The 15,681-nt window shown below is 37.6% G+C and overlaps 1 protein-coding gene across 11 annotated transcripts in view; it reads right to left on the bottom strand.

Annotated features, from left to right (window-relative positions):
- The window catches only part of FAM76B (family with sequence similarity 76 member B), a 61,803-nt gene extending 46,123 nt beyond the window's left edge, over positions 1–15,680 (bottom strand). For 6 of the 11 annotated variants that reach the window (XR_003527456.1, XR_003527469.1, XM_027641573.1 and 3 more), the window contains exons 1-9: positions 15,512–15,680; positions 15,347–15,411; positions 14,768–14,822; positions 13,101–13,256; positions 11,959–12,155; positions 9,932–9,979; positions 9,652–9,732; positions 8,852–8,984; positions 5,957–6,058 (exon numbers count right to left, since the gene is read on the bottom strand). Coding sequence is in view for 9 of the 11 variants with exons in the window: in XM_027641573.1 (XP_027497374.1) it covers positions 5,957–6,058; positions 8,852–8,984; positions 9,652–9,732; positions 9,932–9,979; positions 11,959–12,155; positions 13,101–13,256; positions 14,768–14,822; positions 15,347–15,411; positions 15,512–15,616 (942 nt within the window). In the remaining 2 variants the exon portion in view is untranslated. Of the gene's footprint in view, positions 1–2,727; positions 5,299–5,956; positions 6,059–8,851; positions 8,985–9,651; positions 9,733–9,931; positions 9,980–11,958; positions 12,156–13,100; positions 13,257–14,767; positions 14,823–15,346; positions 15,412–15,511 lie in introns of those variants that run through there. The other 5 variants (XM_027642094.1, XM_027641995.1, XM_027641720.1 and 2 more) reach the window with 5 other exon arrangements.
- Between the last annotated feature and the right edge of the window lies 1 nt (position 15,681).

Below are 15,681 nucleotides of genomic sequence, written 5' to 3'. Positions count from 1 at the left end.
GCCAGCAGGACCAGGGCTGTGATTGTCCTTCTGTACTTGGCACTGGTGAGGCCCTGTTTCAAATCCTGTATCCAGTTTTGGACCCCTCACTTCAGGAAAGGCATTGAGACGCTGTAACACGGAAGGGCAATGGAGCTGTTGGAGGGTTTGGAACATTATGAGGAGTGGCTGAGGGAGCTGGAGATGTTTAGCCTGGAGAAAAGGAGGATCGAGGAAGCAATATTACTTTCTACAACTACCTGAAAGAACGTTGTAGGCAGGTGGAGGTCAGCCTTTTCTGCCAAATAACAAGCAATAGGATGGGAGGAAACGGCCTCAAATTGCACAGGGGGAGGTTTATATTGGATGTTAGGAAACATTTCTTCATGGAAAGGCTTGACAAGCATTGGAACAGGCTGCCCAGGGAAGAGGTGGAATTGCTGTCCCTGAAAGTGTTCAAAAAATCCGTAGATAGGGCACTCAGGGACGTGGTTGAGTGGTGGACTTGGCAGTGCTGGGTTAACAGTTGGACTCAATGACCTTAAAGGTCTTTTCCAGCTTAGACCACTTCATGATTGTATGAGAAAGGTTTTTTGCCTATGACAACTTTAATGAATGCTGCACCCTGAGTCAGGTAAGTGACCAGCAAGCAAATTCTTGTAGATCCTGAAGAAGTGTTTGAAGTTACTGTTCCTAGTTGCGTTTCATAACATGCTCTGCAACTATAGAAATGCAACAGGTTGTATGAGCACTACTACACTGCTTCAGTGGAGTCAGCTTGATTATAATTGTTTGCCTTTCAGCAGTGATTTAAGTTATTCTAGCAAATACAGCTTTACAGCTCTTCTGCTTTTTGGAAGGTTGTAAAAAGTTTCCCAGGGAACATCTAAAAATAAAGCTGAAGACATGCACTGATGCACCTGATGAAGGATAAATTGTGAATGCCCTACACCTTTAATTGAAATAAAGCAAAACACACCTGTTGATTAAATAAAGGAAAACATCTTAAGGTTTTCAGTACTCAGCTCAAAATAAATTGCTCTAAGGTACTGAAAAAGTGGGAGGGGGTTACATGTGGAGGTAAAAATCAACTTGGTCTGCAAATTCTAATACCTGCTGAAGTCATATTTAATTAAACAGTTTATTCTGTTCATTTCTCAAATTTGGACTCTAGTATCATGTAAAAAAAACACCAAAGCAAAACAAAAGACTCCCTTAAGCAATGTTGCATTTCACATACATGAAAAATACGTAACTTTAAAAAAAACCAACCGTGTGATTCAGTACATCACACAACAAGTAACATGGTATCTCAGAGGTCTCTGTTCCCCATTAGCCCTGTCATCTCCATTACCCTCCTTCTTTCCCAAGGAGCACCACAAACATCTCCTCCTTCCACCTCTAAAACCCCCTTGTCTGATAGCCCCTACTTCTTCTGTGGGATTCAACAGAAGTAATTTCATATATCAGTACCTCTTCCATGAGGACAGCTGGAGCAATTGCACATAATATATGAGAAAATGTATCTTCTATTGCAGTATCGATGTTTTAGTAAATCATTTGAAGGAATAAAAACAAATGAACAGGTTTTACTCCATTTCAAAAAGTTAAAGATTATAGTTTGCCATCATAAACATCACTGTTTTCAAAAAAATCAGTGTTGGATTCAAAGCTTTTGAAGCTACTGAAGACCATTAAGAACTGCCTGAATGCCCACACACAAGTTATGTAAATTTAAATTTTCTTTAAAGGAATTTGCTTCAAATGATGCAAACCTCTTTTCAGGATTCAGTCAGTTGCATGGCCAGTTACACACATTTGCATGTGAACCATGAAAGCCATGCCTAAACTAGGTACCACACATGGTTTTGACTTGCACTCAGCTTTAGAAATAAGTGGCTTCAAAGTTGCTGTTGCAAGTTTGCATTAAAACGAGGCTAAGAGCAATCCAATATTAGACTAGCATATTGTTCATAACTATAACTAATATAAAATAATAACTGTTTCAAGACGCTTTGAAACAAAGATTCCCCCTTTCTAGACCAAATAGATACAGAATCTTACTCTCTTATTGGTATGGAGTAGGGGGATTTTTTTTTTTTTAGATTATTTTTTATTTTGAACTTTAATTCCTGAATGAGAAGTACTCTTCTGGCTTGTGGAAAGATGAAGATTGATCGTTGAAGAAAATTTAAAATGAGACCTACAAATTGCAGCACAATTTGTGCTGCACTAGAAGCCACTGTGACTGACAGCCAGCAGGGTGTTGCTGTGGGCACCTAACTCCTCCTGACACAAGAAAGGGAACACACAAAGAAATTATAAATGTCATTTCAAATCTCAGAATCATCCAACTCGTACAACGAATGTAAAGGAAGAACAACTTTACAGTTAACAGAATAAGACTGAAATTCAGGCACTTTTAAACACAAATGCTGATGCTAATCAGTATGTAAAAAGCTTGTTGAAGGCATTTCAGTCAAACCTTCACGGTTTTTTCTTCTTCTCTATAAGAAAATATTTCTATGTATTATAATTCTGTTGTAGAAAACAAAAATATTTTCATGAGACAAAGTAATCTGAAGCCTAATTTGTTACAAGTTGTAGACAACCCAAGGTGTCTAATCTTCACAGAAACCTAAATATTAAATTCTGCCCCTTTTTTGGCCACAGACTTTTAGTGAGTGATATAGCATGAAAGATTAACACAAAATATGGATTTATGAATAATTTTAAAGGGAGAGATCAATGTTTTGACAAGATTTTATTGTGAAACATTGGATTTAGAAAAGGTACAAAATGTCAACGGTCAGATGTGTGCCAGTACAGTATTTCAATAGTCTATACATGTGGACAGCTGAATAGCTTCACTTCAGAACAAGTATTTAGACATACTATCTAAAAAGGGGCCGCAATATTCACAGGCTTAAAATACATAAATAACCTGACCCAAAATGGCCATTACTGGTCAATGCTAATCAACATCTGGAAACAGGCTAAAAAGCACAATACAGTACAACAATCTCCTTGCAGATCCATGTTTCAAGAACATCTGTTTATTATGTCAGTAATCTACAGCTCCAGGACATGATTCTCAGGACCACGATTCAGTTGGATAGTTAACAAATTTAAAAAATTAATGTTAAAAATTAGATTATGGAAGAATACCCACAGGTATTTAATAAGAACTAAACACTGTGAAGCTCCTAAAAATTTTTATGAGATTTATGAAGTCAATTACTTCTAATACAGAACTTCAGTTTGTTTATTTAAAATGTCCTGACTGCAGCTTGAACTGATATCATTAAGTAAGCTTAATTCAAACATTTCCTTTTGCTATGCATTTTTGTATTTTAAAACCAATTTCATCAAACCTGGGTCACCATTCAACTGGAAAAAAAATGACCCAAATACTAATTCTGAATTAATAAAAGTCATAAATTTGTAGATTTAAAAAATTAATAACAACCCCAAAGAATAGTAGCATTCTCTACCCTAGTTCAGTAAGTTTAAAGAAGAGCATTTATAAACATACAAAGTTGATTTCAGGGTATAAAAATACACATATACCATATGAAACAAGGTAGCTTGAGTTTTTCATATTTTTCAGTAGTCTGTCACTGCTGGAACTCATTTGAGCTATTGAAAAGGTGTTCATAGTTCAGTACCTGGGTGAAAAGCCAAAGGACTATAGATTTTAGTTCTGTAATTAAAAATGTGTAGCTGCTTTTACACAATTAAGCTTACTGAAATATCAACAGCTAACCTGTTACCAGCCAGTACCCAGAGCTGACCTAAACCTTCACCCACGTAAGTCTACTTCCCTTTATGCTGATTCATAACTTACCTTCCTGAACAGAGACCTTGGGGTATACTAAATTATTGTTTAATAGAAATTTCTGAATATGACTAATGTCCGCTGGGAGCAGAGCTAAATTTAAATTGATATAATTTAGAATCAAAATCCACCCAAAACATTAAAACAACCCACCCTTTGACGCTACATCCACTGCCTTAATTAATTTAAAGGCCACTGGTTTTGGCTACTCTTTTCTCATTGTGTATCTTTACTGGCAGATGTGAGCCTTGCAATTTATTAAGGAGAATCACCATAAGTTACAACTAAGTACATTAACTCAGACAAAAATGGGAAATAAACGTTTTTAAAACTTTGAGTGTATATCCCTAGTTAAGGATTAACATTGGGAGTACAATGCCTGCTGTGGAATTAAAATTGGTGCTGTGCCAAATGGGGAAAATTTATAAACAAAACACAAAATTCCAGTGTGGAAAAAAAAAAATTCGTTTTTTTGTTCAGGAAATGTTTGGCATGAGCAGCACTAACAAAATTCTACACCTCACAGACACAAGCTACGACAGTTATCTAAAGCCAAATTCACTGTCCATCGATTAGCTAGCTAGCTCTTAATGCTGCTTTGAGCACTGCACTAGCCACTTTGATCTTTGTTTCAGATTCCTCTGTACACACATTTATATTTACATAAAACATTTATTAAACATGATTTTAAAACATAAAAACCTTATGTACAAAATACCAACATTCCTATAAATAAACAGTTGGAGAAAGGCACTTGCAAGAAAAATCTACAGTAAATCTTACAAAAACCACACTGCCTCTGTTACTGTACAATAGATAATCTTTCTGTCAATCCCTATCACAAGAATGTAAAACACTAATTACTTGTTATAACTAAGAATATAACCATTACAGTCGTATTTACACATACATATATGCCTCTTTTGAGTTTGAGAGCACCATGATTTCCATTCTAAATTTATATTTTGATACAAAGTAAAAGAACAGTTGCCAGAAACCAGTGTTCAGTGTCACTGCAGATTCATAAACGTTTGGCTGACATCAGTGTAATTTAAAAGACTCAGTTGCTACTTTGTAAAAAGTACACCTAGTTTGTTATTGCATGTTGTCCTTTTAGAGAAAGCACTGCAATGTTCTCTATGCAATTGTTTAATACTATTGCTGGCAGAAAGTTTCCAATATCAAAAAAATAAAAACATTCTTCAATCCAGTTGAAGTATTTCATCTGAACAGGAACTAAAAAAAGCTGCATATTAATTATAAAAACATGTAGGAAACATGCCAACTAATCTGGTGTGCAAAAATATTTTTTCCACTACACAGGATTTTAAGGGCTTCACAGAATTACTCAAATGTACATTGAGTAGCAAACCCCACGAATAACCAGTTCCTCAAGGAGATGTGAGGATACTTCCACTTTTATCAAACTTTTTACCCTTTGACAATGCTGCAACCTGTTTGAGCAGTTCTCTGTTTTTGGCCTGCAATACAGACAAAAAAAGTATGAATTACTGAAACATTTCCTATAGTAGTGTCATGTACCGATTTTCTATTGCATTTATGAACAAATTCTGAAAATGTACATGCTGAGAATATTCAAAAAAGGTAATGATCACTCTCCAAAGATCTGTATATGTTTTTTGATATACATATTCCATCTTTAACAGAAAAAGTAACTACATTTTCTGTACTACAAAATTTAGTATATCCAGTATTGCATCAAGTGTCTGTTCAGTCTGTGATTTATAAAGCAACTAATTCAGACTTTCTTCTTGGTAAAGTATGCTCCAACAACAGACATCTAACTGTCAATGTGTTAATGCTGAGCCCTTAAACTGGATCCATAGCCCAACGACAACTGATAAATTGTCAGAGAAAAAAATAACATAACCTTTGAGAAAGCCTTTACCTCTTGAAGTGAAAAAGAGATCCTTAGAGTGAGTTTAATTCATGTGGACATTGTCTGTTGACTGCAGAACTGCTGTACAATGCATCCAAAGTTAAACATGGCAACGATCAGTCAAGAACTTGGAACTACTGTACTGTAGTGAAAAATGCCGAGTGAACAAGCTGACTGAACAGCTTGAATACATAACTCCACATGAAGTATTTCTCAAGTATTGATAAGCAATTACTCACCTGCAACTGTTCCACAGTTTCCTTGTGAGCTTTCTCCATACTGTTCATCTTTGTCCTCAAGTTAGACTCTTGGTACTGGAAGTCTGCCTTCAGTTCTGTCAACTGAAACCACAAATGCTATGAAGATTCCTTGAACTGCTACAGTACATGGCTTCTAATCAGTCTGTGAAATATTTACGGAAGCCTCAGGAATCTCAGGAAACACTGTATTTATTTACTATTGCAGTATTAACAGCTCAACATTTCAGAAGCACTTTGAAAAGTATCTATATATATTTTAAATGAAGAAAAGAACTGTAGTTATGTAACCATGCTGTTTCCTCAAGATTTTGTATAAAGAAGGCTAAACCTCAGCAAAATCTTCAGTTACATCTCTCATTTATATGGCATGGTAACATACAAAAAATCTTCCATACAAAGACAGTATAAAGGATTCTTTTGTGTCATTTTATGCTACAATTTGTCCTAGACAGAAGTTTACATTCCCAAGTTTCACTGCTTCTCGATCCATAACAATGAATTAAACTACATTATTGGAAACATGTAATTTCAACTTAACTTTTGTGTACAGTGTACTATGGCTGCCACTGGGTCTCTGCTGAGAGAGACAGAGATTCAGGTGACATACACTGAGGCATGTGCTTCTAAAGTGTGATATATGCTTCTATCCAAGCGCTGAATGCTTCTTCTGGAAGCATGTGCAGCTGGGTGAACTACTAACAGTTTGCTGTATATGGACCTAGAAGTTTTAGGAATCACTTCTTTAAAAAGTTTAGTTCTTCAAAGCATCCCAGCTCACAGGGCTCTTCTGAACCTCTCTGGTCAATCTGGATTTATCAGGAAATGAAGCCTCTTTGCTAGCAAAGGTGCATGCCAGAACAAACCAGAGTATGCACTCCTGAACTAATGCACTCAGACTGCTGTTACCAAGCTCGGTACCTGTCAAACCACATATAGTGAAACAAGGTATTCAAAAGAACTGTCAATCAAATGGTCAAGTGCAGGTATGTTGATAGAATGGTATATTATACCTCCCTGTATCCAGACTGCTGCTCTAGGTATGCACTTTATGGCTGTTGTAAATTGCAGGGGATCCAATGCAAAGCCACACACCACACACTACATATCAAAAAAACCTAGTGGTAGTGTTGCACCACAGCAAAGTATGCAACCAGATGAGCAAACACACTACCTGCGAACATTCAGCAAACTGTCATCTCCTAATAATCAAGTCTCAGGGCTCCATGGTAATGCTTTGTTGTCTCGCTAACATTTTGTGCAGAAAGACAAACAAGGCTAGTACTGCAAACAATAAGCACCGATAATGACATGGCTGACATCCTGACTCATAACAAAAAATGATGAAGGAGGATTGTCTGCAAAGCTGGTGTACCAAGTTGTTTTTGTTGCTACGTTATACATTTCAGAAGTTTTGCCTTTGGAGCATTCCAAACCATTCAAATGCTGTCCCTACACAAATCTTGAGACACAACCTTAACAGGAATCTCCCACAGGTCTGGCTCAGGCTTTTACCCAGTAATTGTCTCCAAATTTACTATTTCATTAAAAAAAAAAAATTCTGCACTGCATTCATTTGTTGTAAATTTTTCAGCTACGCAAACATTGTACAATATGTTCAGCTTTTCTCCTCCTCGTAGCAGCTGCAGAAAGTGACATTTTAAAAGTGAGGAACTCATGTCTGAAGGAGTCTTAAGTTCAAAGAACTCCGAGGTCAAATAAACAGTTTTAGCAGTGGGGATATTAAAATTATTAGATGCTCTCCCTATGGGAACAGCACAAAACAAGTCACTGCACTGGTTATGCAGAAGCCGGTTACATTTTCTTACCTGTCCTTTTTGTTAGCTTTGCCCCATAGATTAAAACTAAAAAGGGACAAGTGAATTTCCTACTGACTCATGATCTTCTCCTGGTTTTATAAGAAATAGATCAAGGCCTAATGTCTGTCCTTTGAAGAAAATATGTAAAGAGAATCCATGACAGACTGCTCAGCTCTTTCACATTAAACACTTAAAGACTTGAAATAGCAAGTACTTCCAACCCTAGGTATACTGCAAGTGATATAAACGAAAATAGGTTCAATATCCTTTACAAAATACATCTAAGCGTAGAAATGAAGATACTGAACTATGGTTTAAAAGTGGAAGCACTTTTCCTTTCAGGAGGCTTTCCTAACCATCAATGTTTTGACAGGCCACCACACCCTGAAAATCAAAATTTTACCTGAAAATATAGTAAATTTATTTTTAATACAATTCCATAACCTACTCAATTCTGAACAGATATTCCAGAGCCACTGTTACAGTGTCTTAAAAGCATCTAGTTATTCAGATGGCAGAGAAATAAGCACTAAGAAACGCAAAGCAAAGTGCACATTTGTAGTTATTTCTCTTTTCTTGTTAGTCATTAGTTTGTTTGAAGGGTGAATCTTTTCTGAGAGTTTCACTGCAGCCATTTGGGTCTGACTATTTCACTTAACTTTTGTTGACTGACATCTACTTAATCCAAGCTTTTCTTTTAGTCTCCGACCACCACGGAGACTTGACATCCTACACTACACATGCTATTGATCTTATAAAACCAAAACATTTAATATTAATACACTATAATGTAAATTTGGACATTGACTTACTGTGGCTATAGTTGCTTTAGTTTAAAACTAAATAAAAACTATGCTAAACTCAGAATGGTTACTGCTAAAATATATTCATGGCACAGAAGTCTGAAATTTGTTCTTTAAATGGTAAGATCTGATTAGCTGCTATACAAAACAATTGCATCTGATTTTTGGTTTATGTCACTGTTTTGACATTGTTAGGAGTCTACAGAATAGAAAACAAAATTATGAAGTTCTTATTAAGCAGGTGCAACTTTTACCTTTTTATCTTTCTCTAAAATAGTCTGATCTCTTTGCTGCAGAAGACGTTTAAGTGACATTACTTCTTCTTTCAGCTGACTTATGAGGACAAAGTTGTCAGTCCCTCCACTGTCTGCAGACTGATTTATAGAGCTATCAAAAGTAAAAGACGATAGTTACTTACAACATCAATAGCAAAAAAACCCAGTTTATTTTTTTTTATTTCAAATTGGATAATTAATAATTCCACAAACATCCTTAAGGACTAATGCAAAAAAAGTATGTACCTGACAGAAATGGATGCAACTGGCAAATTACCTTACTAATGGCACACATTACATACACCTGCAGAAATATAATTCAGTATTAGCTTTGAGGGGGACAAACACTTTTTGACTGAAGCAGCCACTTTTATTCCAACTATTTGGTCAGAGACAGAATGAAGATTCAGTCTCCCACATTAAGGTCCAAAAGAATTCTCTAGATACTGGGTCAGCTTAAAGCAGCATGTTCAACCCTGCCATCTAATTGATAAAACACTGATGTCAGGGAATACCATTTGGTTGATAACTGTTGCCTTGTACATAAACTTTGTTTAATTTTGCTCTAAACAGCTTAAAAGCAGGAAAACAGTGCTAGTTTTCTGCTAATAAAGTAATTTAATTGACTGACAGCACTCAGATGCCACCCAATAATCCATCTGGCTAGACAATAGTTTCACCTCCCTCATTCGTCAGACAAGAAAAAAAAAAGGCAACTGGCCACAAATCAGTGCTTTATTTGGTAGAAATGGCTCAGCTTTACAAAAATATAACTTTACCTATCTCCATTTGATGGCTTGGATTCCAGTTTGGGTTTTTTCTTTGGAGTTTCATTCTGAATAGCTGCAGAGGATTTATGGCTGAAATCAAACAAAATGTAAACCTAAAGCCTCATACTATGTAACTCTCTAATATCACCATTTGGTACATATAAAATAACTAACTCATGCTCCTAGCTGGAATGCTAGAGACTAGCCAGAAATGCAAAAAAAAAGAAATTATTTAAATGAAAACTGCAAGATAAATGAAAAGAAAATTAATAAATAATATCATATTTACCTCTGTTTCCATAGTCCCTGATCTTGTTCTGGACTCAGATTGCTGATTCTGAAATACGTGAAATGTACTTGGTAACTGACCAAACATGCCATTATTTCTACGTTTATGTGAATGGTATCTGTACTTGAGAAAAATCCTCCCACCTTTTTTTTTTCCTAATAAGGAAGGAATAATATGAATTTTCAGCTAGACATTGATACTATCTGTCGTATTCCTGATCACGCTTTACTACGTCAGGATGTTATGAAAGTATTTCTTGGCTAAATATCTATACTATTGTAAGTCACAAGGGGTACACTTCAAGACTGATGGCTAAATCTTTTTGCTGATACCTCCTGATTCTTGTGAACTCTGTACTTCTAATCTCATACTCAGCAAGCCAGTCAAAGCAGCACTCCTGGGATTTCCATAGTGCCATATGAACACTGCACGAAGCAGCGTTCATGTGGTGGCATAAGAGCAAAGTCAAGCTTTGGATCCCTGAAAATAACTACTTCTCAGGTGTAACAATTTGCTTTCAATCATCTCAAAAGCAACTAATGAAGCGCATTGATATAGGAATGTAGAAGATTGCACTGAGTGAAACAGTTCAAAGAATCTGTATTTCTACCTCACTGTCTCTATTGTCTGATATTAGCAATAACTGAAAGGGACAGGGAAAAAGAGTCATATTGACTGGACCAGAAGCAATAGACCCATGGCAGCCTACAGAAAAAAAAAAGGTGGGAAACCAGGAACATTGTGATCTGTATAGAGATATGCTTACTGTTACAACTCTTGAGTATATCAGAAGCTCTATTCTGTAGTGAAGAGCTAACTATTTTTTTATTTAATCCTTACTCTACCTCTGCCACATGCATTAAACTAGATTTAACTTGCTGTAACTTAATTTTCAGTAGATTTGAAAGAACAGGAACAGTACAATAACTCTCTGCATGACAAGAATAATTTTCATCTTCAAATTCCTAAAAACCTAAATCATATTTTTCTCTTTTTTAAAATGAAAGTATATGTATTTCCCTTTTCCTCATTCCAAATATGATTCCAGTTTATTTTGCTTCCATCTTTAAGTCACACTTAGGCAAGTTTCAGTTAAGATGAAAAACTATAAGCACTGGAAACATGGAGTTTAGAAGCAAAGTCTGTGTGTCTGAGATTAGGGTCATTACCATTGCAGCCACAGCATTTACTATCCAGCACAAAAAATAAGCAGTTCTAAAGTTATGCTGTCATAAGCCTACCAATGAAAATAAGAATTGTGACTACTACTATGGCAGCAAAAAACCAAAAATGAATTCTAGGGTTTTTGACTAAATAAATGGGTTATGTAGGTTAAGGTTGGTACGCTGTTGATGCCGTGGCCACAGATGACATATTGAGAAAAGATGCAGAAGATGGGACAAAACTACATCAAATGTTATCAGTGACACTAACTGAACTAACAGTCTTATGTCCCTATGTCAGTATCACAGCCACCCACAAACTGCCTATTCCAGAAAGACTTGATTATAAAAACTAGCAAAGAGATACAAACTGGTCCCAGACTGAAGATAATCCCACAGTATTGCTTCTGCTTCTCCATTTACCTGCGAGCATTTGTGCACAAACCAGTCAGGGTGAAGTAAGTCAGGGTGGGCATTCTGAATGAAGCAGCTGTACTGTGCTTACTGCAAATACACATCTTTTATCCCATGGTAAATACGTGTAAAATAGCAGTTATCACACAGCAGTCACTACTTAGAAAACTAAATCCAGTCTACCACTAAGTAACTTGTTTCTGTAGCCATTCCATGAGCTTTTTTCTAGACTTGCTACCAATTTTAACCTCAACTGCTTTTTGCTAAACTCCCTTCATTCAAACGGTAAGAATACAAGGATTTTGACAGGCCATGGAAGAGCAACAGTCCGCTCCTGCTTTTGACACCATGTTTCAAACAGCTTTTTATACTAACTTTGATTTTATCTCAGTACAAACAGAACACAGATGAAGAGCTACCAACAGCTACTTTAATTTTTGAAATACTTACTTATGATGACTGCTGCTGTGGCGATGATGATGGTGGTGATGGTGGTGGTGTTTTGAATGATGCTGGTCTTTCTCAGTAAGAGATGAGGATGAGGAGTTAGAATGTGAAGATCCTAGGCTCTTCCTCTGTTCTTTCGTCTTCTGCAGCACTCTCTTGTAGGACAGCGTGCAGAGCCAGCACAACAACTTTCCATCCACCTTTTGGGAAATAATTCATAGAGGGGTTTATTTCCAAGTACACTTGCACTAGAGAGATGTGCTCAGTATTTGCAAGAAACAATTGTTTCATCTGTTATCTTTGGGAAAAACACAGACATCATTTTGGTATGAAACATCACTACTGTACCTCCAGTGTCTGCAAGTTATCTTTTAGTAAAGATTCTATTGAATCTTACCCCATTTCTTTTTGTCATTTAAAGTTACGCTACAAAGAGTCCTAGCAAATATTGGACTTGCTCTATGCCGTAGAAATGACAGTAACTTTTTAAAAGGACAAATCTTTTTTAGTTTAGACACCATGCACCTTCTCTCAACCCATCGTACTGTAGGCAGAAACAAGATGTCCAGCCAACGTTTTACAGGTACCAAGTAAACTCTTCTGTAAAAGCAGTATTATTCTTGAGTTCAGTCAAGAGGCTTTTGAGGTCATTTCCTCAGCACCTTCTGGAATGAGAAAGTGGCACTCACCAAAGCTATTTAACAAAACAGAACACAAAGGGCTACTCAGAGCAGTCTATGCCTCTGGTGCTGTACTTTAAGGCAAGGCAAGCAAATCAGAAGAGGTAAAGACACAGATTCAAGTTATGGACATAGAAAAGATCCAGTGGCTGAGAAAATAAAAATAAAATAAATATCAAAGCATCAGGAACTGTTCATCCACTTAATTTCTGTTCCCCTGCTACAACTGTCTGCTTACACTTAAACCTATTTTTAGAAAGTGATTTAATTTAAAGTAAGTTAGCTCAGTACCTCACATAACAATTGCCAAGTTACAAAATTTAATTTAAATATTGTAAAGCACAGCTCAGCAACTTAAATCTAGTATTAGAGAACTTAAATACATTCCTGTTAGTCTTTCTCTTACGAACCAGAAATACTGTCTATTGTCAGTCTAAGCCACTACAAATGTGGAACAAAGCCTACCTTCCTTCTTCCCTCCTCTTTTCGATCAAAAGCACACTGCTGTTTGCACTGCTCACATGTCTGAGGTGGGCCGTACTTCTTCTCCGAGTTGGTGCAACGCTGACATTTTGTGCCAATAAATGCTGCAATAATGTTACAATACTGACAAGGCTTGGGCTGAAAAAAAGATAAGTTGAACTGAAATCAATACATTTGCATTTTCTGTAATGACGACAGGTATTTCAAATCACAAAATGATGCTTTGAAACTACTAAGGCTTCATATAACCCATCTTAAAGAACTTTTTTCCTACCATTTCTATCTCAGTACTAAATCTTTCCCCTAAAATGATGCTTCTTCAGTGGTTAAAACCAGTCTGGACTTTTCATGAAAATCCAGATGCATACTAAATAAAAGAAACACACAGAACTATCTGATTACTCACCTCTACACCTGTTGTTTTATTTTTTTTAAATATGATGACATTTCCTCTCAGTTTTACTACATTCCTAGAAAAATTAGTTACAGAAACTTTAAAAGAAGGGTAATCAAGTCATTTTTTTAGACTGGAAGTTTCTGAAAGCATCCCTCTCCCTTTCACACTCAGGGATTCAATAACACTACAGTTCCAAGATTAGTATCCTGATCCCTGCAATTCTGCAGGAAACTTAAAAAACCAAAACAAACAAAAAACCAACAACAACAATCAAAAACCAACTTCAGATACCACCAGGTCAGGTTATCAACTTTCATACCATATGCTCAACTAGACTAATATGCTGCTGGAAAATGAAATTGCTGTCAGTTTTCATAGGTTAGAAATGGCTGATTATCCTCAATGCAGTTCTGTTTTTTGACAAACTACTGATAAAATCATTGTTGGATCTGTCCTGCAATTCATTTTGCTACACTTTAAGCTTTTGAAAAGTATTTCTTTGTTCAGTTTACATATATATTCACAAAGTGCCTGACTACATACCAACAGCTGTTACATTTCTCAAATAAGTTGAATTTCATCTATTATGGTTTATGTCAAGCCTGGAAAAATTATGCCCTTTTGTTCCACAACAAGATTATCTTGATACCTCCTACAAACTCGTATCTGCAGGGTGGCTCAGATACAATGTGTGTATTCGCATAACAGAAAAATTCATTTTTCCAGCAGAACTGAAGCTGAAATTCAACATGAGAAACCACAGAGTAACATGAATGCAGATAATACTCAAAATCTTTTCTACTTAATAGCTTAACACGATTAACATGCCTTTTTTTAAGACTTACACAATATAAAGTATGCAGTATTACTCGATTTTCACATTTACATCCCATTAAGGACAGAGAGGGCTAACGGTCTTCCTGTCATCAAGCACGTGCTTATGAGAATACACAGGGAATAACTTCACATGTGTGAGGTGAAATAACTTTGCTTTGTTACAAATAGCTACATTGAAATTATTCCTAATCTTTAAGCTACATATAACCCCAACGGATTTCAAGTTGAAAAAAGGAACTGTAACCCACAGATGAAATCAAGAGATAGAAATGACATTTCCATCACCTTTCTGAATGGCAATCTCTGGGTTTATTTTTTTTTCCCGGAAGAAAATAAGAAGATTAGTTGCATGAGAACTTTTTTTTCAAAGCACAAATGAATTAACTTCAGTACTTAGAATCGAGAACCTACTTACCGTTCCAAACTGCTTCACATTTTGGGCACATTTCTTGCATATTGTGTTGGTTTTGCTAAAAAGATGAAACGGCACAAAGGTGAATTTGGCAACAAACACACACCCCCTTAACATTCTTTCCCACGCAATTACCAGCAAAGAGAACCACATAATGGTTTGGGTTGGAAGGGACAGAATCATAGAATAGTTCGGGTTGGAAGGGACCTCTGGAGATCATCCAGTCCAACCCCCCAGCCAAGGCAGGGTCACCTGGAGCAGGTGACACAGGAGCGTGTCCTCGCTGAATGTCTCCAGAGAGGGATACTCCATGACCTCCCCGGGCAGCCTGTTCCAGTGCTGTGCCACCCTTAGTATAAGGAAGTTCTACGTCGTGTTGAGATGAAACTTCTTGTGGTTTAGTTTATGGCCGCTGCTCCCCGCGCTGTCGCCGGACAGCACTGAAAAGTGCCTGGCACCACCCTCCTGACACCCGCCTCTCAGATATCGGTGTGCATTGACGAGATCCCCTCTCGGTCGTCCCTGCTCCCAACAGGCCCAGCTCCCGCAAACTCGCTCGCACACCGCCTGACCCCGCCGTACCTCTCCTGCTGGAACTCGGAGCGGCAGTAGGTGCACTTCACGATGGGGTGGGCGATGCGACACTCCTGCGGAGGAAAGCGCCGCGTTACTGCCCGGCCGGGCCGGCCCCGCACCGCCCCCGCCCGCCGCCCCGAACAGCCCCGGCCGGGCCGCTCCACCCCGAACCTTGCACAGCTGCTGGCCCTGCGAGAGCTCCTCGAACGGGTACCGCTGGTTGCACTTGGTGCACGCATAAAGCGCCGGGGCGGCCGCCGCGCCCGCCGCCGCCATCCGGCGGGGCGGACACGGGCGGGCCGAGGGAGGGGAATGGGGAGGTGCCGCCGGAGCGAGGGAAG

This window comes from Corapipo altera, unplaced genomic scaffold (assembly GCF_003945725.1).
Source record: "Corapipo altera isolate COAL_440 unplaced genomic scaffold, ASM394572v1 0, whole genome shotgun sequence".
In the NCBI taxonomy this organism is placed as follows: domain Eukaryota; kingdom Metazoa; phylum Chordata; class Aves; order Passeriformes; family Pipridae; genus Corapipo; species Corapipo altera.
This window is presented reverse-complemented; position numbering and strand designations above follow the sequence as displayed.